We start from the raw sequence: 26,025 nt of genomic DNA, 5'->3' as shown, positions 1-26,025 counted from the left end.
CTATATTTCCAGTGCTTATCACTGTGCCTGGAACATACTGGGTAATTAATAAATATCTGTTAAATAAAAATGAACAAACTGGCCAGTGCAAGTAAAGTAATTTCAAATCACACATACCACATACAAACAACTCAACTAAAACACGAAAGTAAACCCTACGACACATTCAAAGTAAAAAACTATCATGGTCAACATTTCCTTGGTGTAGTATCTTATAAATTATCTATATCTATAGATATAGCCGTAGATATATGTGCATCCATAAGATATATCTTATAAATTATCTATTAGTAGATACCAAGGACACTGTGTAACTTGATAGCCCCTTAACCTCAATGGATGGAAACAAGAATACACCAATATATGTAGGAAAATAATAGGACAGGAAAAACAAAACCTGACCCACATATTCAAATGACCACACCCCACTGGCAGGGGACAGCTTTAATTCTGCGTCTTCCTCCAAAGCCAGAAGGGAACAAACGGGACAAACGCAGGACAGCCCACTGTATCACATGGCCTGGAAGCTTGAAGCTGGGAAGACAGGGATTTCAATTCAAGATGGCTATTCTTCCCCGCCGAAGACTCTGAACACCATTTATGATTGTTCCAATTCCTTCCAACTCTGAAGGAGTATTTTGCAGAATTTTGAAACATCTGCTTTGTTTGTACTTGAATTATCCAAACAGAATACCATGGGACAGGGACTAAAACAACAAACCACCTGGTACATATCTCTTGTCTCCCTCCCAACTTCATCAGATGCTCAAATAAAATCATTTTTCACAGATTCAGAGCGGCAATAGGCTAACCGATCCTCTAGTGAATGGGTCCTCTAATTAGCAAAGTCAGAGAAATTGGCTCACAGCTCTATGATTTAAGAGTTATCCCCGGGCTCAGTCTCTGAACCTTACTCCAAAACAATGAAATCTACCCCACCTCAAAAGCTTTCTCACAGTTGTTCGACTCCTTCCTTCCTGAAACAATTTGTTCACTTTGCTTCTCAAACACCACATCCTCCTGATATTCGTCAGAGCTCATACCTCACCAGCCATTCCTTCCCAGTCTCTCTTGCTAATTCGTCCTCATGTCTTCACCTTCTCAACACTTGCAGGGTCCCTGAGCTCAGGCTCTTCTCTACTTACACTCATACATTACGTGATTTCATCTAGTCTGGTGTCTTTACACATCGCTGAAAGCCTAAGAACGCCAGTGAGACCCCTCCCCCAAACTCAAGACTCACATATTCAACTACCTATTTTATAATTTTATACCTCCACCTGAATAAGTAATAGAATCTCAAGTCTGTCCAAAACCAACTCCTGATCATGCCCACCTTAAAGTAATTGGATATATCTACCTTACCATACACAATGTTATATGTAACTACTATACATATTAAGTGTGTCATATGTAATTAATCATAAATAATGTATAGAGACATATATGCACATACATCATCCCAGTTACAAAAACCTTCATCATTGACTCCTTTTTCCTTTCCCTCACATCCAGCCTTTTGCTTAAATTACAGAAGAGACTCCTAACAGGTTTCTCTGCTTCTGCTGGGCTCCCATATAATCTACACAGTAGCAGAAATGAGCCTGTGAGCGAACACAGGCAGATCCTATCACTCTTCCGTTCAAAGCACTACAAACTGCCCCCCGCCCCCGTGTTAATCAGAGGGTAAGCTGAAATCCCTCTAATGACCACAAGGCCCTCTTCTCCGACCACTGCCCTCCCGTTCCTCCAACAGCTATACTGGCCCCCTTGCTGTTCCCAAAACAAGCCAAGCATGCACCTGCCTCAGGGCCTTCCACGCTTCTTCTCTGTGCCTCAAATACTCTTCCCAGATCACCACCTGGTTTACTCCTTCACCAGTAACATCAGGTAAAAATTATCACCCCCGTTTTATAGACAAGGAAACTGAAGCTTAGTGAAGTTCGTTACCCTCGGTCGAACAGTAAGTAAATGGCAGAGAGAGAATTAAGAACATGATGCCACAGTTGGGGCACAGGACCTAATTGTTGTTTTCTTCTTTTTGCTTGCCCTTTCAACTAACTCTCCTCTCTTTTATGCTTCAAGAAAAATCAAAAGATATGCTAAGTCTTTATTCCTGAATCAAGTGCCACAATTTTATTAATACACATGTGCACGCATGCACACACACACGTGTGCACACACACATATGTGACAGAGATCAATCATATTTAAAGAAACCAAAAAAAAGCAAAATAAAGTTTTCTTATTACGCATACCTTTTCCAAGTTGACTGAAAACCCAGGAATCCCTGATAATTCTCCACCTACTATAGGTTTCTGAGCTATAATAACTCCAAAGGTAGGCAAACAGGAGAAATCGGTGCTTCCTTCATATATAAATTTCATATCTTTTGGTTCCTTGATTGATGCCCCCACGCCAAGAGCATACATAATAGCTTCCAGTTCCGTGTAAGCAGAAGAAAAGGGAGGAAGCTTATGGCCAATGGCTCCAGCCTATGAGAGAGGTGTAGAAAATTATTTTTTCACTGATATTTTTGTCCAATACTTAACATTTTAACTTCTTCAAAACTACCAACTGCTTGCATACCTATTTTGCTTTCAAACAGATGTGAATAGAATGCCATGTTGGTGAAATCCATGGGGTCTCTGAACTGTTTCATTATATTTTAATAGCAAACAATCAGAAAATGTGTAGAAAAGGGTTTCATTTACAGATAAGTACTTTTTTATTGTTTGCTTCTTACCGACAGTTTGTCTCATTTTCAAATTTCCTATATCTGATGGTGAGAAGCCCTATTAATCCGGCAACTATTAGCAACTCAAAAATACAAAAAAAATCATCATTATAATGAATGTGTCATAAATAGGGATAGTGAATTGCCCTATAAGAGCTACTGTATAAAATTCACTGTAAAGAGATGAGCAAAACACTGCATAATGCTTGTAAATGAGACTGCCTCACAATGGTTTTAGTTAAATTGCGATTTTACCTTAAGTTCCTTGCTAGGAATGTCCCTTATCTCACTGATATTGTATTTTTCTACTTAGTTATGATATGTCTAGCTAACGTGTAAAGTATGTATTAGGTTAAAAAAGAATGATGTCCAACTGTCGACCATGTTCATTCTGAAACAGGAGTCAGTAAACAAGGGCTGAGAGCTAAGAATGATTTTTACATTTTTAAGGAATGGTTAAAAAAAGAAAAACAGGAAGAATATGTGACAGAAATAGTATGTGATCCATAAAACATTTATCATCTGGCCCTGTCCTGAAAAAGTTTGCCAAATCCTATTCTAAAGTAAAATCATATTTATAACCCGATCATATTCTTAGGGTTAAAATTAGATTAACTTTATCACGATGTTTGCCCTGAGTCACAGAACTCCAAAATCAAATGCATCAAATGATTTATTTCTTCTATTTATGCACTATAATTTTTTGTTTAAAGGCTAAATACGGGAGACAGTAAATCAGTGAACTTCACGAGCTATAACCACAGTTCTATTAGAATTTCGGACACAATGGGAGGCTCTTTATTTGCAGCCATGTTGAAATAGTTCCAAAATACAATCTATTGATGCTTTCCCTGAGGAAAAAAAAAAAAAAAAGGCTCCAAAGAGGCACTTAAATAGATATCCTTTTCTAAAAAGTTAGAAAAATAGTAACTAAAGTAGGCTTATCCACAACAGTACCAAAAATTGGGGGGGGGGGGGGGGGTGAGATACTTGTCTAATTATACTAAAGAAGCAAAAGTAAAAATTACTAACTAAATAAATTAATTAAAAATTAAAAAAAGAAGTAAAAGTTACACAAGGCTACATCTTAGCCTTATGTTCATTCAAATTCTATAACTATTAGGTACATATTTTATAAAAAGTTTTGTCATCATCTATCTTTCCTATTTAACAATAAATTAGTAGCTTGGAAAATAATATTTTTTGTGTGAAAGAAGAGAAAAAAGAGAGAAAAAAAGAAAAGAGAGAATCTTCAGAAAAAACATAGGCTTCTCTCCCCCACTTACAAATTCCGATGTAGCTGTTGATGATGCGTGACTCGTAGGATTTGTCGAAACTCCTCTCTCTGAATCTATTTTATTTAGAACTTCAATTATACTGCCAATTGATTCTAAAGAAATAATAACAACAACGATGCTTTTGTTAAAGATGTGACTAAGAAAAGCTATCGACGCGCTCACTAATCACTCCTATGACACTGAGCAAGCCTGCCACAGTACTGAATGAGAGGTCGGGCTATTATAGGAAAAAACCGTCAAAGACTTTGAAACAGACCAAGGGTAACTGGGGGTTTTCATTGGAGAACAAGGCACTGTCCAGCATACTCTTCCTGGATTATGAGTCTAAGGAGGTTCTGAGCTTTGCAACGTCTCTGACAGATTTTAGAACTCCGTAGACTGGGACCCTCGACCAGAGACATGCAATTTTTGGTAAAGGAAAAGCTAACTTCCCTTTTCTCCCCACCACTGCCCCCTCCTCTGGGATGGAACAATGCCAAGATTACCCCTGAGCCCCCCACGTCTCAAGTGATAGCTCTGAAGACAGTACTAAAAATTCTTCCAGGGAAAACCATCACTGTGACCAGAGATTCCAGACAGGGTTCAGAAGCTGCTGTTGTGGGGTCAAAAAGGTTAACGAAGGAGATTCACGGGGCATCTACATAGGCCATAAGATTCCAAAGACTCTGGGACTTTTCTAACAAACCCTGGCGCTACGGACCTCCTTCCAAACTCAGACAAAACCTCTAAGCAAACCACAGAATGCGATGTGATCAGGGAAATCTCCCATTCCTGGTGACACTAGTGGAGAGGCTTGGGGCTACTGAATCGTCCCCTCACCCCCCCACTCACACTGCTGCCAGAAGGAGGCTTGTAACTGAAAGTCACCTTGCTACAGGTTGAAAGCACGGCACCCAGACTCGGGCAGCCTGAGTTAACTCGGCTCAGATGCTGAGCAAGCTTGGACCGATCATTGCATTTGTGGGGCGCTTAGTCGTGTCATCTGTAAGATGAGAACAGCTGTACAGAAAATGTGAGATTTTTCTTCTAACTGTACCTCGAATACTTAGAGGCATTTTTTTCATTTATAATTTCATGATTCATTTAGGTAGTTTTTTCTTTATAATACTTTTAAGGCAATAAAGCGGAACTTGGACATCAGAGGAAAGTTTTTATATTTCTTCCTTTTTCCTTTCATTCCTTTTCATCAATGGGTGACTGTTATTCACAGGCTAAATTTATCTCCAACATCAAAATATGGAAAACAGCAAATGCTCCCATCAACGACATAACAATGATGTTATTATCATCTGATTGAGAAAGAGCACAATGAGAATTTCAGTGAGTGTACCAGCAGACAGGAAAGTGTCATTAAGGAGGGAAAAAAAACCAGAATAGTCAGTTTTTTAGATATATTCTCCTACCAAACACTGAATACAAAATTACTAAAAGAAAAAAGAAAAAGATTTGTCTGTAAAATAATCCTGAATCATTATCTTTCCCAGAAAAGTCCTTTAAACATCATATACTATATGCATATGTGAGTTATACTAGAAAAAATGTGACTTCTACTGCTTGCTATTCCTGTGACAGACCACAGACGACTCAATAATTCACGGTAACAAGCATTTATGAATCCTTCCTGAGTTTGGCACCGAATACAAGAGCAGTGCTTACAAGACACAGTCTCTGCCTCCAAAGGAACATACTGCACAGTTAAGAAACCACATACTGAGGACGCAAAAGCAGCTCTGATGAGATGCCAAGTGGTCAGGGTTGAGCCGAGAGAGATCCACGTAGCATGAAATATATGGGGGTGGTTTGGTGAACATCCCGGGCTTGAGCTTAGATTTCTAAAGAAGCACTAAAATTAACAGACGTGATAAAGGGAGGAAGGGGCGTTTGAGAAGGGGAGAGAAACAGCGGCAAAGACAAAGCACTAAAACAAAGCAAAATCTACTCACTAGACAGAAAAGAGCTACGCCTAAACAAAATTGGCCTAAACGAACTTTTAGGGCAATAGAGAAAAATTCAGTGAGGTAAAGAGTATATGGTTAGGTAACAGAAGACTCTGAAACGAGCCGTCAGACAGGGAGTAGATGCGTGGAGCACGAAAGGGTGAACACTTCACACCATCCCCAACCTGGACACCCACCAAAAAAAAAAAGGATTACAACAAGCCAGGAAAATGGACAGGGGGGCTGATATATATATAATCTTAAATTTGAAGAGTTCTAATAGCTACCAGAGCAGAAAATATGCCCTAGTTAAAACAGAAGACAATTCCGAAAGAGCGGAGAACACTCTGTTGCCTCTGGTTTCCCAGCCGGGAGTGAACGGACTTGGGACTCTACCTTGAATTCTCTGAGGCTTGCTGGCATTATCAAAGTCACAGATCTTCTTCCAGTTGGCCTTCACGGCCTCAGGAGTCATTGGCTGATTCTTCTGTCTCACAACGGCTCCAAGGGCCCGCTCCCAGCGTACTGGTCACAGAAACAAAATGAAGACACTGAGCACAGAGTCTAAGAGGGACAAAGAAAGTAAAATCCATCTGAGCCCTTTGAATTTTTTTTTAACTTTAAAAGAAAGGGAATTCAGGGGGAAAAACAGATTCTAACATCCGAAGAGTTTTACTACAAGCCTTTAAATGTATTTTTCTTGAAATAACAAACCCATTAGGATAATGTGAATTAAAAAAAAAAAAATTTAAAGCTGAAGGGAAAAACCTCTCCTCTGACTGACTATGCCAGACACTCCTAAAGGTAGAATGTGCGGCTGAACCAGAAAAATTTTAATTATACATAATCACACCAAAAGACTGACTTCATGACCACAGATCACTCAGATGGTGATAACAGGTCAAAGACTCCAGATAACCAAATTAATACATCACACAGCCCCAAATAATTCTCCCTCGCGCCCCCCTTTGCTCTTGTTCCTTTTCCACAGGAAGTCAACTAGAATAGGGCAGATGCACAAAAATCATCATTGCTATAGAAGCTCTATGAGGAGAATTTTTAACACCATTTTCTTTTCAAAGAGCCCAAGGAATAAAATAGCCACTAATAACCTTATTTAAACACAATGGTCAGACTTCAACGATTATTAAACTAAAGATCTGTTTCAGGCAATGACAGAAAAGCCTGCTTCTAGAGCTTTCCTACTGATAAAGTCCCAGAAAAAGCTTTTATTTCAACAACTTATTTTCTTTCCAAATGGATATCCCGAGACACTTATACTGAACAATGCTTAAATAGTATATGTTACTTTAATAACCGAAAAGAATGGTCATTAATGATGAAAATATTGATACTCTATGTTATAACGATACCCTCCAATAATGACCACCTTTTAAATAATTAACTTTGATACCAGCAGCCAACTGAAAACTTGATTTGGGATACTGGAATTTTCACAATATTTTTTTAAATGTCATGAAACAATTATCCAATTTGCAGCACAAAAGATTTGAGAGCTGGAGAAAGAGAGGGTTGAAGAAAGGAAACATGAGTTTCCTACTGGACTGAAGTGGAATAATTTCCAGACATCAACTGCAATTTCTGTCTCAGCAAGTTGTCCACTGTGATTCCTCACTGTCACCTCCTGTTGCCTCATGGCCCCAAGGAAGAAAAGAATCCAATAAGAGAACTGGAGAACCTTCCCGCTGTGCCATCTAGCACAGGGCTCTTCCCAGCTTTTCCAAACAGTCCTCTCTCCCACTCACTTCTCTGCAGAAATAGCGAGAACTATCATGTGGGACGCCAGAGATATGGGAGGACAAACACCAATATAAAAAGAGATCGTGCTGTCTGAAGGAACAGACAAGTCCTGAATAAGGGCTGCTGACAGGAAAAACAACCACAAAAACTCAACAGTTTCTTGAAAATACCGAAGGCCTGCAGAACAGCTTCCACATTTTAGAATACCTTTTGGTAGAACCATGTTTGAGTGTGAATATGTATGCATGAGCTCCAAGAATGAGGCATTTGGCAAGATCTTTATGCAGCTCCAGTTGGATGTGCGGGGTTAAAAATACAGAAACGTACAACAAACCAAACACTGAAAGAGACTTACGTTTTCCAATCCATCCTCCTCCAACCTACCAAAAAGAAGAAAAAACAGTTATACCATCGAGAGTGAATCACACAGAGATTTGTTAAATTAGAAAAACAGGCATCGGGGCGCCTGGGTGGCTCAGACAGTTAAGCGTCTGCCTTCGGCTCAGGTCATGATCCTGGGGTCCTGGGATCGAGCCCCGCATTTGGCTCCCTGCTCAGCGGGGAGTCTGCTTCTCCCTTTCCCTCTGCTGCTCCCCCTGCTTGTGCTCGCTCTCTCTCTCTGTCAAAAATAAATAAAATCTTTAAAAAAAAAAAAAAGAAAGAAAGAAAAACAGGCATCTACCTCTATAAGAGTATTAGAGGGCTAGATCACAGTGAATAAAAAGAAGACAGCTCTACAAAAGCCCACTGACCTCCAGGACTGAGCGACATTCATCTTATCAGAGTAGAAATACAAAGCAGCACAAGGTAGTAGAAATGCGAACTGATGGAAAAGCATGCCTGAGGTCAGAAAACAGGCTTTGTACTAATTTCTTCTACTTACTAGTTGTGTGACCCTCAACAAATTATCTGAATTCCCTAAATCCAAATTTCCCCTTATGTAATATAATGAGACTACTCTTCATGAGATAACCATGAAGGTGAAACAATATAAAACATTAAAACTGCCCAGCACAACACAGGCGTGAAAGAACATGTCCCTCTAGAAGGTTCTAGTGAATAAAAAAATAAAAAGGAAAGAAAAATAAAAGTAGGACCTGACTTAATGAACTATGTATAGTCATTTTAATAAAGCATCTTTAGAGAGAGAAGGCAAATGACCAAATACATTAACTGCTACATGGAAAGATCAGTTTTTTTTCCAGAGGTCATACAAGGGAATCCCCAGAGGAGAGTGATAAAAAAAGAAAAAAATCTTGTTGTCAATCTTCAAGCACAACTACAGTGTGCTGGAATTTATCATGAGAATTCCACATGAACAGGACAACAGAAAATGTATCAGCAGACAGAACGCATCTTAGGGCTCTCGGTCAAGTATGGCTTTTTATCACCCTTTGCCTCTGTATGAATATGCCCACAACTTTTACAATAGACCCATCAGTCCTGATGCTGGCAAAGTAGACACATCAACAGTGGTTTTATGTAACAGACAAGAGAGAGATCATATTTTACCATATTTGGGGAATGAAGCAACAAGCTGTAAGCTCCTCCCAGGCACTGAGCCCCAGGCACTGAGCCAAAGAATCTCTACCTTACACTCTAGATACCTCTCAGAACCTTGCAAACAAAGCGGCAAAATTTATTTTCAAGGTTTCAGTCAGAATATCACAGATGTTTCTTACTATAATTATCAATCATGCACACCAAATGTTCCTCACTAAAAATGTTCACAACATAGTAAAAGAGCAACCACATATTAAACTTCACCTACAAAATGACCTTGTTGTCTGCATAGGTTTGGCTGTGTATATAAAATGCAGATCTAAGAAAAGAGATTATTCATATAAGATGCACATCTAATAAAAGCCTGGAAGGATACAAAAAAATACTAATAGTAGTTATATCTAGATAGGGGTAATGCTGACGAATTTTATTTTCTTCTGTACACTTCCCAGGATATTTTAAGTTTTCTACAAAGGCATGTATGATTTTTGTCCATAGAATTAATAACAAATGTAAATATAAAACACAAAAAGTTTAAAAAATTCCTTAATGATATAAAAGACAAATAGACCAAATTCTGAGCCCCAGATGGCTTAATACTACTAAATTTGCAAAGGTCTTATAAAGTTCCTTCCACCTCTAATTTTCCACAATTCACACTCAATGGCTGTGATTAGGAAGTGGGGGCACACATTTCTGCTTAGACATATGCAAACTGTTTTTAAACAGCTTTTTATTCAAATGCATCAGATTAATATAACGTTCACTTCAAACTAAGCCAGCTTATTTTGCTACCAAGATATATTTTTGGATTTCCTAGTATTCTTCATAGAAGACGTTCATTATTACCACAGAGAATAAAATAGGGGTTGGGGGCGGCGATCTAAAATGTAACAGTTCTAGGAAAAAAGAGATCACACCCAAATGAGGAATAAAAGATGTATAAATTGGCATAAAGAAATCTAAAAGGACTTTGTGGAGTGAAAACTGGATCTCACTGGATGTGTGCTTTTTATTTTTACAATAAACATTTAAAGCTCTGCAACAAGGAAAAATGGAAATGTTTATTTTTAAAGTTAAAATAATAAGTTATGTTTACTGATATATGATACCCAGACTAAACTTCTACTATAGTGATACAATAGTTACAACTGAAGTGTGACTGATTTTTCTGTTTTGTTTTCAAGATTTTATTTATTTATTTGACAGAGAGAGCGAGAGAGCACAAGCAGGGGGAGCAGCAGAGGCAGAGGGAAAAGCAGGCTCCCCGCTGAGCAGGGAGCCCGAGGTGGGGCTCAATCCCAGGACCCTGGGATCATGATCTGAGCCAAAGGCAGATGCTTAACAACTGAGCCACCCAGGCGCCCCTGAAGTGTGACTGTTACGTACTAGATCCAATGCCAAAATTTTAAAAATATGATTTCGGGGCACCTGGTGCCTCAGCTGGCTAAGTGTCCGACTCCCAGTTTCAGCTCAGGTCATGATCTCTGGGTCGTGGAATCAAACCCTGTGCCAGGCTCCATGCTCAGTGTGGAGTCTGCTTTAGTTTCTCTCTCCCTCTCCCTCTGCCCCCCTCCCGCTTGCACTTTCTATGCCTCTCTCTCTCAAATAAATAAATCTTTTTAAAAAATAAAAATATGATTTCTAGTTGTCACCACAAGAACCCAAGAAAACTGACGCTCAGGGACGTTAATTTGTATGATATTCCAGTGAGCCAGCAATTATCAAAACAAAGAATTCAAAACCTGGCCTCGCTGACTCTAAACCCTACCCTTTGTCCTTCTACTTCCACATCCAAGTTCCCAAACCAAACAAAACTTTCTCTATTTGAGTAAACACATCAAACCAGCCATGTTTTCATTTGGTAAGAACACTAGAAATGAAGAAATAAGGATAAAGAGAAGGTATGAAGGTGCTTTTACTTCTTCTAAGAAAGACATTCATCAACATTTGTTCCTTAGTTATCCATGATAATAAAAAATACACAAGTGATATCAACTCTTACAGATGTTTACAAATGTGAGCAACCGGAAAACATTAATGTTTTGATCATTTTGTACATATAACACACAAGTACTGCTTTGAGAGAAAGCAGGAAGCTGTGGAATACCTCAAACAAGCTACCATTTTCCTCACAGCTCTCATGGCAAAGCCAAAGGACCAGGGGGGCCACGTAATCCGGCTTCAGAGCTTCCACGAGATCTGAAAGAAAGACCAAAAAAGGGTTATAAACAAGAATGTTTACATACTTAATCAATGATTGTGCTTTCTGAAAACTCCTTCCTTATAAATTATAGGTAACTCAGAGAATTGTTAAATAAGTAAGAACAAAATTGGATCTCTATAATCAATCAGCCTAACATTCAGGGTTTCTGGAAGAACTGTTGCATCCCAATGGAGAAATTCCAGAAGCTCCCTCAAGCTTTTTTTTTTTTTTTTAAATTGTATTTGAACATATGACCTCTCTTTTTTTTTTTTTTTTTTTTAAAGATTTTATTTATTTATCTGAGAGAGAGAATGGGAGACAGAGAGCATGAGAGGGAGGAGGGTCAGAGGGAGAAGCAGACTCCCTGCCGAGCAGGGAGCCCGATGCGGGACTCGATCCCGGGACTCCAGGATCATGACCTGAGCCAAAGGCAGTCGCTCAACCAACTGAGCCACCCAGGTGCCCCTCCCTCAAGCTTCTTAGAAAGTAACAGACACACCTTTCCAAGAACGGTAACATACTATTCAGGTGAAGACAAGTTAGAGCCGCCTAGGGAGTAACTAACGGGCAAAACTCTATTTAACATGAGGAACTGAAGTACCATTCATTCCCAAAACTATTTCATTCTCCCAGCAATTTAACCAGAAGCCAGGAAACTACACAACAGCACTAACAATTGTAATGGCAGTAAGACAATGACATGAAATGCAACCATTCTGATGGGTAACAAAGTGTAAGCACTATTTTCCCACTGCACGCTTTTCTGTGAGCAACTTAACAGAGTGAAAGGAACCGGCATACCTTGGAGATATTGTGGGTTTGGTTCCAGACCACCACAATAAAGCAAATATCCCAACAAAGCTAGGCAGGTGAATTTTTTGGTTCCCCACTGCATATAAAAGTTATGTTTATGCTATCCTATAATCAGTTAAAGTGTGCAGTAGCCTTATGACTAAAATAAAAATGTACACATCTCAATTTTAAAATACTTTATTGCTTAAAAATGCCAACCATCACCTGAGCTTTCAGTAAGTTGCAGTGTTTTAGCTAGAGGATGGTCCTGGCCTCCATGTAGATGGCTGCAGACCCATCAGGGTGGTGGTTGCAGAAGGCTGTGGCAATTTCTTAAAATAAGACAATGCAGTCTGCCTCATCGATTAACTCGGCCTTTTACAAATAATTTCTCTGTCGCATGCGATGCTGTTTGATAGCATTTTACCCACAAGAGGACTTGTTTCAAAATTGGACTCAATCTCTCAGGCCCTGCCGCTGCTCTATCAACTAAGGGTATGTCATGTCCTAAATCCTGTGTTGTCATTCAACAGTCTTCACGCCATCTCCACCAGGAGTAGAGTCCATCTCAAGAAGCCACTTTCTCTGCTCATCCGTAAGAAGCAACACCTCATCCATTCAAGTCTTATCACGCGATGGCAGCAATTCAGTCCCATCTTCAGGCTCTACTTCTAATGCCAGTTCTCTTGCTGTTTCCACCACATCTGCAGTGACTTCCTCCACAGAGGTCTTGAACCCCTCAAAGTCGTCCATGATAGCTAGAATCAGCTTCCTCCAAACTCCTTTGAATGTTGATATTTTAACTTCCTCCCACAAATCACAAATGTTCTTAATGGCATCTAGATGATGAATCCTTTCCAGAAGGTTCTGAATTTATTTTTCCCAGATCCATGAGAGGAATCACCATCTCTGGCAGCTATAGCTTATGAAATGTATTTCTTAAATAATAAGACTTAAAAGCTGAAATGACTCCTTGATCCACGGGCTGCAGAATGGATGATGTTAGCAGGCCTGAAAACAACATTGATCTCCAATACCTCCACCAGGGCTCTTGGGTGAACAGGTACACTGTTAATGAGGAGTAATATTTTGAAAGGGATCTTTTCTTTTGAGTACTGGGTCTCAACAGTGAGCTTAAAAGATTCAATATTAAAGCTCTTGAATATTAAAATATTCAAAAAACCATGCTGTCAACAGATGTTCTGTCATCAAGGCTTTGCTGTCCCATTTATAGAATCCAGGCGGGGTAGATTTGGCATAATTCTTCAGGGCCCTGGGATCTTCAGAATGGTAAATGAACACTGGCTTCAATATAAAGTCACCAGCTGCATTAGCCCCTAACAGAGAGTCTTTGAAGCCAGACCGACTTCTCTCTAGCTATGAAGATCCTAGAGGGCATCTTCTACCAACAGAAGGCTGTCGTGTCTGCATTAAAAATATTTTGTTTACTGTAGCCACCTTCACGAATTGTTTTACTAGATCTTCCGGATAATCTGTTGCAGCTTCTGTAACAGCATTTTGTGTGCACCTTGCACTTTGATGATACGGAGACGGCTTCTTTCCTTAGACCTCATCGGCATTATGAAGTGGTGGTGTTCTCTTCAGAGAGGATTGGTCTTTGCTACCGCTGGTAAACAGGAGACACAGCCAACCTTGGACTACTTCGGGCTTCCTTGAGCATTGAGGTTCAGTGCAGAACACTAAAGGCTCAGAACACCATCTTGATGCCGGCCTGCCTCTAAGTATCTATATATTATTGCTGTTATTGGTATCTGTATTCAGAGTAGTCTTGCCTTCACTGCAGTGTAGAGCTAAGGACTATTTTCCTTATGTCTTTCCGGTCGAGGGATACTTTCTCTATCTCAGCAATGCTTCAAAAATCTAATTTCTGGCAGCAGAAGGGTTCTTCAGAGTATGTGGCTTACTGGAACGCTAGAAATCCTGTCATCTGGTATTGTGGAAGAAACCCTCGATTGAGTAATGAATCTTAAGGTTTAATTCTGTTTTCTTTCTTTTTTTTTTTTTAAAGATTTTATTTATTTATTTGAGAGAGAGAATGAGATAGAGAGAGCATGAGCGGGGGGAGGGTCAGAGGGAGAAGCAGACTCCCCGCCGAGCAGGGAGCCCAATGTGGGACTCGATCCAGGGACTCCAGGATCATGACCTGAGCCGAAGGCAGCCGCTTAACCAACTGAGCCACCCAGGCGACCCTTAATTCTGTTTTCTATGAGCTTCAGACTTTTCTTCTGCAGCTCTCTCACCACACTCAGCCTTCACAGACTTGAACAGAATTGGGGCCTTGCTCTGGATTAGGCTTTGGCTTAAGGGAATGCTGGGGCTGGTTTGATCTTCTGCACAGACCACTAAAACTTTCTCCGTATCAGCAATAAGGTGGTTTTGCAGGGCACCTGAGTGGCTCGATCAGTTAAGCGTCCGACTCTTGACTTCAGCTCAGGTCATTACGGTCTTGGGGTTGTGAGATTCAGCCCCGCTTTGGGCTGCTTGCTGAGGGATGAGCCTGTTTGAGATTCTCTCTCTATGCCCCTCCCCCATCCCGCTCACACCCCATCTCTCTCTCAAAAAAATAAATAAATAAATAAAAATAAAAATAAAGCTGTTTTGCTTTCTTATCATTTGTGTGTTGACTGGAGCAGCACTTTTAATTTTCTTTAAGAACTTTTCCTTTGCCTTCACAACTTGGCTAACTGTTGGCACAAGAGGCCTAGCTTTTGGCCTACCTTGGCATTTGACATGCCTTCCTCACTAAACTTAATCATGTCTAGCTTTTGATTTTAAGTGAGAGACATGTGATCTTCCTTTCACTTGAGCAGGTATTGGCCATTGTAGGGTTATTAAGTTTAACTTCAGGAAACAGGGAGGCCTGAGGAGAGGGAGAGAGATGGAGGAACGACTGGCTGGTGGAGCAGTCAGAACACACGCAATATTTATTGAGTTCTCCATCTTCTATGGGTGTCTTCTATGTGACACCCTAAAACACTTACAATTGTAACATCAAAGATCACTGATCACAGACCACCCTAATAAATATAGCAATAATACTACAAGATGACCAAAATGTGACACAGAGACATGAAGTGAACAAATGCTGTTGGAAAAATAGTGCTAACAGACTTGCTTGATGCAGGGTTACCACAAACCTTCAATTTGCAAAAACTGCAATTTCTGTGAAGTACAACAAAGTAAAGCTCAATAAAATGAGGTATGCCTACTCTACACAGGAGTAAGAAGACCTGGATTTTACCGCTAGCCCTGCCATGTACATAAACGTAGGACTTGGGGCACATCACTCAACCCCCCTGAACCAGTATCTTCACCAGAAAGATGCTAATTAAAATGCTTTCCCTGCCTATTCCACCAACCTGTTCCAAGGCTCAAGTGAGATATGATTTGTTAATATACTTTATAATCTTTATTTATTTATTTTTTTTTAAAGATTTTATTTATTTATTTGAGAGAGAGAGAATGAGAGAGAGCACATGAGAGTGGGGAGGGTCAGAGGGAGAAGCAGACTCCCTGCCGAGCAGGGAGCCCGATGTGGGACTCGATCCCAGGACTCCAGGATCATGACCCGAGCCGAAGGCAGTCGCTCAACCAACTGAGCCACCCAGGCGCCCCTACTTTATAATCTTTAAAGAATCAAATAAATGCACATCTTAATTGTGAAATGACAAAATAGAATTTTAGGTTAATATGCTAAAGCAACAAAGATGACATTTACAGTCCCTGTAAATTAAAGAGCAGCTCCAAAAACTTTTTACTTTATAGCCTCTAAAATAGCTCTCAAGTATGAAAAAAACCCAGTGGCACACTTTTCTCCATTCCCTATTAAGCAAAGGTAGACTCCAACCACCTCAAATTACATGAAAAAGCAAATTCTTAACCTATATACCATTCATCTCATTACATACCATTCCTCTCATTTCTCTTATGTATCAACTGACAAATCTGTGTAGATTCACATGGTTGAGGTGACTAACTTTATACTGAATGCAACAACAAAAAATGCATCTATGAAAACCAACTGAGCATATATTACCTTACGTGAGAAAAAAGAAAACAACAAAAGCCACATAGCAAAAACACTTCTGCCTTGCATCTTATTTCACATATTATCACTAACAATGTTAAGTAAATATGTTGCTTTCCAGTTCTCCAAACATATCCCAAATTTTCTAGTTAACTCACATCTTATTAAACTCAATTTTATAAGGTTTAAGGGGGTAAGTGAAATTCCTGAGAACTACCATAGTTAATACATACAAAGTTATGTGAAAATAGAATTAAACCTTAAGATTCATTATTCAATCAAGTGTGTTTTCCACAATACCAGATGACAGGATTTCTAGCGTTCCAGTAAGCCACATACTCTGAAGAACCCTTCTGCTGCCAGAAATTAGATTTTTGAAGCATTGCTGAGATAGAGAAAGTATCCCTCGACCGGAAAGACATAAGGAAAATAGTCCTTAGCTCTGCACTGCAGTGAAGGCAAGACTACTCTGAATACAGATACCAATAACAGCAATAATATATAGATACTTAGAGGCAGGCCAGCATCAAGATGGTGTCCTGAGCCTTTAGTGTTCTGCACTGAACCTCAACGCTCAAGGAAGACCGAAGTAGTCCAAGGCTGGCTGTGTCTCCTGCTTACCAGCAGTAGCAAAGACCAATCCTCTCTGAAGAGAACACCACCACTTCATAATGTAGAATAAACACAGATTAAGATGAGACAAAGAGCTCATGATTAAAAATCACCAAGAATACATGAAGGAAAACCACCATGAGTGAAAATCAAAAGAAACAAACAGATTTAAACTACAGTGAGATGGAGATGTTGGAATTTAAAATATATCATATACGAAGGCTAATTACTGATTTAAAAAATAAAGAATACAGTCACAACGGTAAGCAACCACAAAGAAACTATCAAGAGGAAATAGAGTAGATCTGGAAGTGGGGTATAGGAAGGATTACTAAAAGGAAAAAAAATTTTAAATATGTTAAATAGTAAATTAGACACAGATGAAGAGTGAATTAATTAAATGAAAGATATATTTGATGAAATATTCAGAATTCAATGTAAGAGATGAGAATATCAAAATATTAAAGAGTAATTATGAGAAATTAAAGAAAAAGAAAAAGAACAGAATTAGGTCTAACATACATCTAATTGACATACAGAAAGAAAGAAGAGAGCAGAGGAATAACGCATCAAAAGATGAAGGCTAACATTTTTCTGGAACTTATAAAACTAACCATAAATATAAGCCATGAATCCACAGATCAAGAAATCATAACGTAATATACCGAATATGCTACACACATAAAAAGAAATACACGCCCAGATACATCAATGAAAGAATACAACACAAAAGAGGAAGACATGATCTTAAAAGCACCAGTGAGAAGAGTAAATCATCTATTAAAAAAATGACAATTCAACAACTATCGGAGTCAGGAGAAAGTGGATCAGATTCATCAAAAAGGTTGAGCAAAAATAACTATCAAACTAGAATTGTGATCCCAGAAAAATTTTCTTTCAAGGATGAAAATGAAATAAATACATTTAAGATAAACAAAACTGAGAAAATATACAAAAAACTGGGGCTAAAGGAACTTCTAAAGGACATATTCTAAGGAGATGGAAAATGACACAAAAGAGACGGTAAAAGATATAAAAAATGGTAAATGTATATAAATCTAAACAAATGTTTTCCATATAAAATAATAACTATGATGGGGCAACTGGGTAGCTCAGTCAGTTAAGCATCTGCCTTTGGCTCAGGTCATGATCCCGGGGTCCTGGGATCAAGATTCATATCAGGCTCCCTGCTCAGCAGGGAGTCTGCTCTCTCTCTTCCTCTGTCCCTCCCCCTAACTTGTGCACACGACTCTCTCTAATAAATAAATAAATAAATAAATAAATAAATAAAATCTTTAAAAAATAATAATAACTATGATAATATCTAATTTATAAAGAGTTTTAAAAAAGAAAACTATAATAATGGAAAGTAATAACACAGAAGTCATAAGGTGGATGACTGACTAGGTTTAAAGTGTTCTTGAATCCTTATACTGTTCAGAACAGGAGTTAAAACATCATTTAAAGTAACCATAAAAAGGAAATAAATATACATCCAGTAATCTGTTGGACATCAGCCTTAGCAATATTTTTATGGGTATGTCTCCTCAGGCAAGGGAAACAAATGCAAAAATAAACTATCAGAACTACACCAAAATAAAATGTTTTTGTGCAACAAAGGAAACCACGAACAAAACAAAAAGGCAATCTACTGAATGAGAGAAGGTATGTACAAATGACATATCCAGTAAGGGGTTAATATCCAAAATATATAAAGAACTTATACAACTCAACACACACACCAAAAAAACAAATAATCAGATTAAAAATGGGCAGAGGACCTGAAAAGACATTTTTCCAAGGAAGATGTACAGATGGCCAATAGACACATGAAAAGATGCTCAAAATCTTTTCACTCATCGCCAGGGAAATGCAAACCAAACCACAATGAGATATCACTTCACACCTGTCAGAACAGCTAAAATCAAAAACACGAGAACTGCCAAGTGATGGTGAGGATGTGGAGAAAAAAGAACGCTCGTGCACTGCTGGTGGGAATGCAAACTGGTGCAGCCACTGTGGAAGACAGTATGGAGGGTCCTCAAAAAATTAATAAGAGAACTATCATATGATCCAGTTATTCCACTACTGGGTATTTACCCAAAGAAAACAAAAACACTAATTCAAAAAGATAGATGCACCCCTATGTTTATTGAAGTGTTATTTACAAAAGCCCAGATATGGAAGCCATCTAAGTGTCCATCAGGAAATGAATGGTTAAAGAATATGTGGTATATATCTACAATGGAATATTACTCAGCCACAAACAAGAATGAGATCCTGCCATATGCGACAACATGGAAAGACCTAGAATGTATTATGCTAAGTGAAATAAGTCAGAGAAAGACAAATACCACATGATTTACTCATATGTAGAATCTAAAAATGCAACCAACCAACCAAAAAACAAAAAACAGAAACAGACTCATTAATAACAGAGAACAAACTGGTCATTGCCAGAGGGGAGGAGTGTGGGGAGATGGGTAAAATAGGTGAAGAGGGTAAAGAGGTACAAACCCCCAGTTATAAAATAAAGAAGTCCCAGAGAAGAAAATTGGACCACAGTGGGTATAGTCAATAATATTGTAATAACATTGTACAGTGACAGATGGTAACTACACTTTTATCATGATGAGCACTGTGTAATGTATAGAACTGCTGAATCACTATGTTGTATGCTTGAAACTATTAGAACACCATATGTCAACCATACTTTAGTAATAAAGTATAAAAAAATATAAAAAATAAAGTGTATTGTTTAAAGTAGAGACAGTATATATATTTTCATAGAAAAGAGCAAATAAATGAAATTTTAAAACAATCTCTAGTAATAAAAAAAAATACAAGAAATAACAGATGCACAGAAAAATATTATTAACAGACAACACAACACAAAATGGTAGAAAAAATTCAAATTTATCAGTGGTACAATAAATGTAAATAAACTACATTCATCAGTTAAAAAAGACACTGCCAGATTTGATTTTTTATATTGCCCAGATAGGCAGTTCACAAAAGAAATGTCTACAACAGAAAAATATAGAAAGACTGAAAGTAAAAATTAAAAAAAGAAATACCAGGAAAATACCTACCCACAAAAAAAACACCTATTTTAACATTAGACTAAAAAGACTTAAAAAAAAAATTAGGGATAGTAGAGGGCATAAGACAGTAATAAACAAGTCAGTTAATAAGAAAGATTTAATAATTCTAAACACACAAGCAATCAATAAAATAGCCTGAAAAATTACAAGTCAAAAATTGACAGACATACAGGAGGAAACTAGTATTCATTTATATATTATTTTCAAAGCACAAAAACCAATACATCTTTCTCAATAATTGAAAAGTTGAGCTTAAAAAAGTCCAATAAATATAAAGAATATTTCAAAAATACAATTACCAGGCTTGCTATGCTATAAAGAGCTCTGCTACTATCAACTAGAAGATACTCTTTCTTCTCAAGAACACAAGGAACATTCATAAAAATTGATCATATATTAGCCTATTAAGGATATCCCAAGAAATTTCAAATAACCACTATTACAAAGACCACATTTTCAGGCTACAAAGCTATTAAGTTTGAAACCAATAACAAAAATATTAAATCCCAATTTATTTAAAAATTAAAAGTATGTTGCCACGTATGTGGGAAAATATATTTGCAAAATATATGTCTACAAAATAGCAGAATAAGAATTCCTACATATTAATAAGAAAAAGACAGTAACTCAATAGCAAAATGGCCCAAAAAACTTGTCTTCATAGAAGAACATGTCTGGCCAGTGAGCAGGCATATTAATAAAAGCATGAGGCCATTAGCAATCAGGGAAATAGAAATTAGTAACACAAAGAGATACCATTTTATACTCACTAGATTGGCATATAGTGACAATGCCAAGATCTGGACAAGACTAGGGTGTAGGAAAAGGGTTAACTCAACAGGCCTGAGTTGCTCACACTCTGCAGACTCCCAAGAAAGGTCGGTCTTCAAGACTGGCCCTTGGCCAGTTCCTAGGAGATGAGCTCTGAGCTTTCTGACTAATAAGAATATGCCTGAATCTTTGGGCCATGCTGAACTAGTTTGATCAGTTTGTGCCAACAATGTGATTTATAAGGAAGCCTATCTTTGCTCCAAGGGGCTGGAGTCTGAGTGGCCGAAGTCAGTCACACAGGGGGTGCATGCTTACATGACTGACCTCCAGTAAAAAGACTGAACACCAACACTCAGGTGAACTTCCTGGTTGGCAACATTTACACATTTCTTCAAACATCACTGCCGGGAGAATAAGATGCATCCAGGACATCTAGAAGCTTGGGGCTGGTTTCTCCTGAAATTCACCCCATGTGTCTTTCCCCTTTGCAGATTTTAATCTGTATCCTTTCACTGTAAAAAACCATAACTATGAGTTAACAGCTTTGTCTGAGTTCTGTAACTTCCCTAGAGAATCAAGCCTAGAGACCCTAACCCAAGCAAAGATCAGTGAGAACTCTATAATCACTGGTGGATGTTAAATTGGTTGAACCCATGCAAAAATAATTTAGCATTAGCTTAAGTTCAGCATTTGCATATTCTGCAACTCAGCAATTTTACTTTTGGCTACACACCCCAGAAAAATTCTTGCTGTGTGATCTTACATGTGATCTAGGACACATGTAAAAGAATGGCAACACTGTTCAAAAAAGCAAATAAATTAAAAACAATTAAGATGTCCATTAATAAGAATTAGATAAATTCACACCATGGACTACTATATAGCAGTAAAAACGAATGACCTACAGCTATACATATCATAAATTAATCTTAAAGATTTAACACTGCATGGAAAAAAGAGGAATCCACAAAAGAAAAATATGGTATATAATAATACCATGAGGATCAAAAACAAGCAAACCAAATGATAATTTATGTTTTTTCCTTTAAAGTAGAATACTACACATATATGCAAAACAGTGTTACTGTTTAACACTTCACAGTGTTACTGGGAAGAAGAAAAGCATAAAAATATAATGAATCGTCATGAACTTGCCACTCAACCCTGGAATTGGAGCCTTACTGATAACATGGCAATCTAACTTTGTACCCTTTAATCTACCCCTCTGCTTCATGCCAAGAGATAAACACTATTTAGAATTTTGTGTTTATCATTCTTTTGCTAGATTTCTACCTTAGTCATTTTTTTTTTTGGCCACAGACTGTACACTCTTTGGGAAGCAGTAAGTTTTCAAGAAAATACTAAAACTTTAGGTTTTAAATTTGTTTTTTGTTGAGAATGTAGCTTTTACTTATTTGAACAGGTCTCTACCTCCAGAGATGTTAGGTAAATGTTTAATGTAGTATCCTTTATATAACAGTATAAGCACAGACTCTCATACACTTACATTTTACTTTTTGAAAGAAAGAACAAAATTGAAGGACTCACAAAAACAAGACTTCAAGACTTACTACAGTAAATCAAAACCATTGGTAAAAGGACAGGCACAGAGATCAGTGGAACAGAACACATTATTCAGAAACAGACCCACATCTATATGGTCAAGTGATTTTCTACAAATGGCAAAGGTAGCCCACACCAAGAATGAGTACCAGTCTATAGGACAAATGAACTAGTTTCTTCAACAAATAAGTGGCTTTTTTAAAAGAACAAACGATTGTATTAAATAAAACAAGAACTCGTAACAAAATGCCTGCGAACTTTATCTGGATCCCTGTGGAATAAGCCGACTCAAAAAAGCTATCTTTTAGTAAACTGTAATATTAATTTGGTATTAGGTGATGTTAAAGAGTTATTTTGTTTGATGTGATGATGGCATTGTGGTTATAATGTCCCTATCTGTCAGAGATACATTTCCAAGAATTTATTAGGTGGAATATAAAGTCTAAGATTTACTGTGAAATATGACAGAATAAAAAGGAAGAGAATGACCCAAAAAAAAAAATCATTTTGAAATATACCCGAGCATTCTGCTTTCCTTAACAAAGGGCTATCCTCACAAGAGACTACCAGAGCCTTATCTGACCTAGGGGAAGGGCAATTAGACAAGTGGAGCCTCTCTAGCCCTCTTGTCTCAATTAAGGGGAGAGGGAAGAATTGGCTAAGAAACTCTTCTGAAAGTCACAACCCAGGACTCTGACTCACTAAACAAAATGGAGATTTCATCATAAGATTATAGAACATTTCCCCTTACAGCCACATCAGCAGGACTCCAGTATAGGAACAACGGATTATAACTAGAAGGCTCCAAGATACACACTCTAGTTAACAAGGAATTTCTAGGGAGACCCAAAGACAACAGGAGACACAAAAACAAGAACACAGAGGGAAAAAAGCCTCCGACACTGAAAGCTACAGCAAACAATAAACACAGCCTAACTCCTCACAAGATAAACTTAAATCCTCACACGAAAGGCCTATTTACCTCACTTTCTATTACCCCGATACATCATGCTCAGCTTTCAACAAAAATTTCAAGGCATGCTAAAAGGCAAGAAAAGCACAGGCTGGAGAGACAAAGCAAGCATCAGAACCAGACTCAAATATAAGATTTCGGAATTAGCAAAATGGTAATTTAAAATAACTATAAATCATATGCTAAGGGCTGTAATGGAAAAAGTAGATAACATGCAACAACAGATGGCCACGGTAAGCAGAGAGATAAAAACTAAGAAAAAATCAAAAGGAAATGCTATAAAACAAAACAATGTAATGGAAATGAAAAAAGAATCAGTGAGCTTAAATATATGTCAATAGAAACTTCCCAAACTGGGGCGTCTGGGTGGCTCAGTCGTTAAGCGTCTGCCTTCGGCTCAGGTCATGATCCCAGGGTCCTGGGATCAAGTCCCACATTGGGCTCCCTGCTCAGCGGGAAGCCTGCTTCTCCCTCTCCCACTCCCCCTGCTTGTGTTCCCTCTCTCGCTGTCTCTCTCTGTTGAAAAATAAATAAAATCTTTAAAAAAAGAAAAAAAGAAAAAAAAAACTTCCCAAACTAAAATACAAAAATAAAAAAGAATGTATTTATTCATTCATTCATTCATTCAATCATTCATTCTAGAGAGAGAGTGCTCAAACAGTGGAGGAGGAGCAGAGGGAGAGGGAAAGAGAAAATCTTACGTAGGCTCCATGCCCAGCTCAGAGCCAAATGTGGGGCTCGATCTCACAACCCTGACATCATTACCTGAGCCAAAATCAAGAGTCAGAACGCTTAACCAAATGAGCCACCCAGGCACCCCAATAAAAAAGAATTTTGAGAGAGGAACAGAATATCGAAGAACTGTGGGACAATTACAAAAGATATAATATGCACATAAGGGGAATACCAGGAGGAGAAGAAAGAGAGAAACAGGAAAAATACTTGAAGTAGTAATGGCTGAAAGTTCTCCAAAATTAATGAAAGACACCAAACTACAGATCCAAAAGTTCACAGGCAATCAAGCAGTATATTGCCAAAAATCTCCACCTAAGTATTTTATATTCAAACTGCAAAAAAACAAGGAGAAAAATCTTGGAAGAGGAAAAAATGCCTTGCTTAGAGGTACAAGGAAAGAATTATGTCAGACTTCTCTTCAGAAACCATGTAAGAAGCAAGAGGAGGGTAGAGTGAAATATTTAAGTGTTCAAAGAAACAAACTACTAATCCAGAAACCTGTATCAGTGAAATTATCCTTCAAAACTGAAAGAGATTAAAGGAATAAAAAGATAAGCTACAGGTTGAGAAAAAACATTTACAAAACATGTATCTGGTAACAAACATATTTCCAAGATATTCAAAGAATGCTAAAAACTCAACAGTAATAAGCCACCCAACTTCAAAATAAGCAAAAGATGTGAACAGACACATTACCAAAGAAGATAGATAAACTGCAAATAGGCGTAGGAAAAATGCATAACATCATGTTATTAGGGAACTGCAAATTACAACATGAGGCACTACTACAGACCTGTAAGAAGGACGAGAAAGCAGAAGATGGACAATAAATGCCTGCAAAGATGTGGAGCAACGAGAACTCTCCTTCATTGCTAGTGGGAATGCAACATGACACAGCCGTTTTGGAAGACAGTTTGGAAATTTCTTACAAAGCTAAATAATCTTAACATACAATCCGGCAACCATGCCCCTTGGTATTTACTCCAAGTTGAAAACTTATGTTCACACAAAAACCAGGACATGAATATTTATAGCCACTTTATTCATAATTGCCAAAAGCTGGAAGCAACTAAGATGTGTCTCATTCAGTGAATGAATAAATTGTGGTCCCTCCATACCAGGGAATATTATTCAACAATAAAAAGAAACGAACTTCAGGGGCGCCTGGGTGGCTCAGTTGGTTAAGCGACTGCCTTCGGCTCAGGTCATGATCCTGGAGTCCCGGGATCGAGTCCTGCATTGGGCTCCCTGCTCAGCAGGGAGTCTGCTTCTCCCTCGGACCCTCCCCCTTCTCATGTGCTCTCTCTCTCTCTCTTTCTCGCTCTCTCAAATGAATAAATAAATAAATAAAATCTTTAAAAAAAAAAAGAAAGAAAGAAATGAACTTCAGTCCTGCCCAACATTTGGGAAGAGGGGAGGATGAAGAGGTGAATCATGGGGGATTTTCAGGGCAGTGAAACTATTCTATATAATAGAATTCTGTATATAACAGTGGATACAGAACATCATGTGTTTGTGAAAACCCATGCAACTGTACAATACAAAGAGTGAGCCTAATGGAATCTCCAAACTTTGGTTAACAATAATGGATCAATACTCGTTCATCAGTTATAACAAATGCAGGGCACTAATGCAAGATGTTAATAACAGGGAAAACTGTCTTTACCATCTTGCCCAATTTTTCTATAAACTTAAAACTGTTCTAAAAAATAGCCTATTAATTTTAAAAAATAATTATTACTATAAAATGGTCAAAATGCTATTACTTCGGGCGCCTGGGTGGCTCAGTTGGTTAAGTGACTGCCTTCAGCTCAGGTCATGATCCTGGAGTTCCAGGATCGAGTCCCACATCAGGCTCCCTGCTCAGCAGGAAGTCTGCTTCTCCCTCTGACCCTCCTCCCTCTCATGCTCTCTGTCTCTCATTGTCTCTCTCGCAAATAAATAAAATCTTAAAAAAAAAAAAAAAATGCTATTACTTCATTCTA

General features: G+C 38.2%; 1 protein-coding gene across 5 annotated transcripts in view; it reads right to left on the bottom strand.

Annotated features, from left to right (window-relative positions):
• Nucleotides 1-26,025, bottom strand: part of HSD17B4 (hydroxysteroid 17-beta dehydrogenase 4) — an 87,798-nt gene that overhangs the window by 41,564 nt on the left and 20,209 nt on the right. For all 5 annotated transcript variants that reach the window (XM_044916649.1, XM_021701757.1, XM_021701758.2 and 2 more), the window contains 5 exons: nt 11,347-11,438; nt 8,089-8,113; nt 6,369-6,497; nt 4,024-4,127; nt 2,259-2,495 (listed from right to left, as the gene is read on the bottom strand). In XM_044916649.1, the coding sequence (XP_044772584.1) occupies nt 2,259-2,495; nt 4,024-4,127; nt 6,369-6,497; nt 8,089-8,113; nt 11,347-11,438 (587 nt within the window). The remainder of the gene's footprint in view (nt 1-2,258; nt 2,496-4,023; nt 4,128-6,368; nt 6,498-8,088; nt 8,114-11,346; nt 11,439-26,025) is intronic.

The sequence above is a fragment of the Neomonachus schauinslandi genome, chromosome 7, assembly GCF_002201575.2.
Source record: "Neomonachus schauinslandi chromosome 7, ASM220157v2, whole genome shotgun sequence".
In the NCBI taxonomy this organism is placed as follows: Eukaryota; Metazoa; Chordata; class Mammalia; order Carnivora; family Phocidae; genus Neomonachus; species Neomonachus schauinslandi.
Note: the sequence above shows the minus strand (reverse complement) of the source record. Positions and strands in the feature narration are given on the sequence as shown.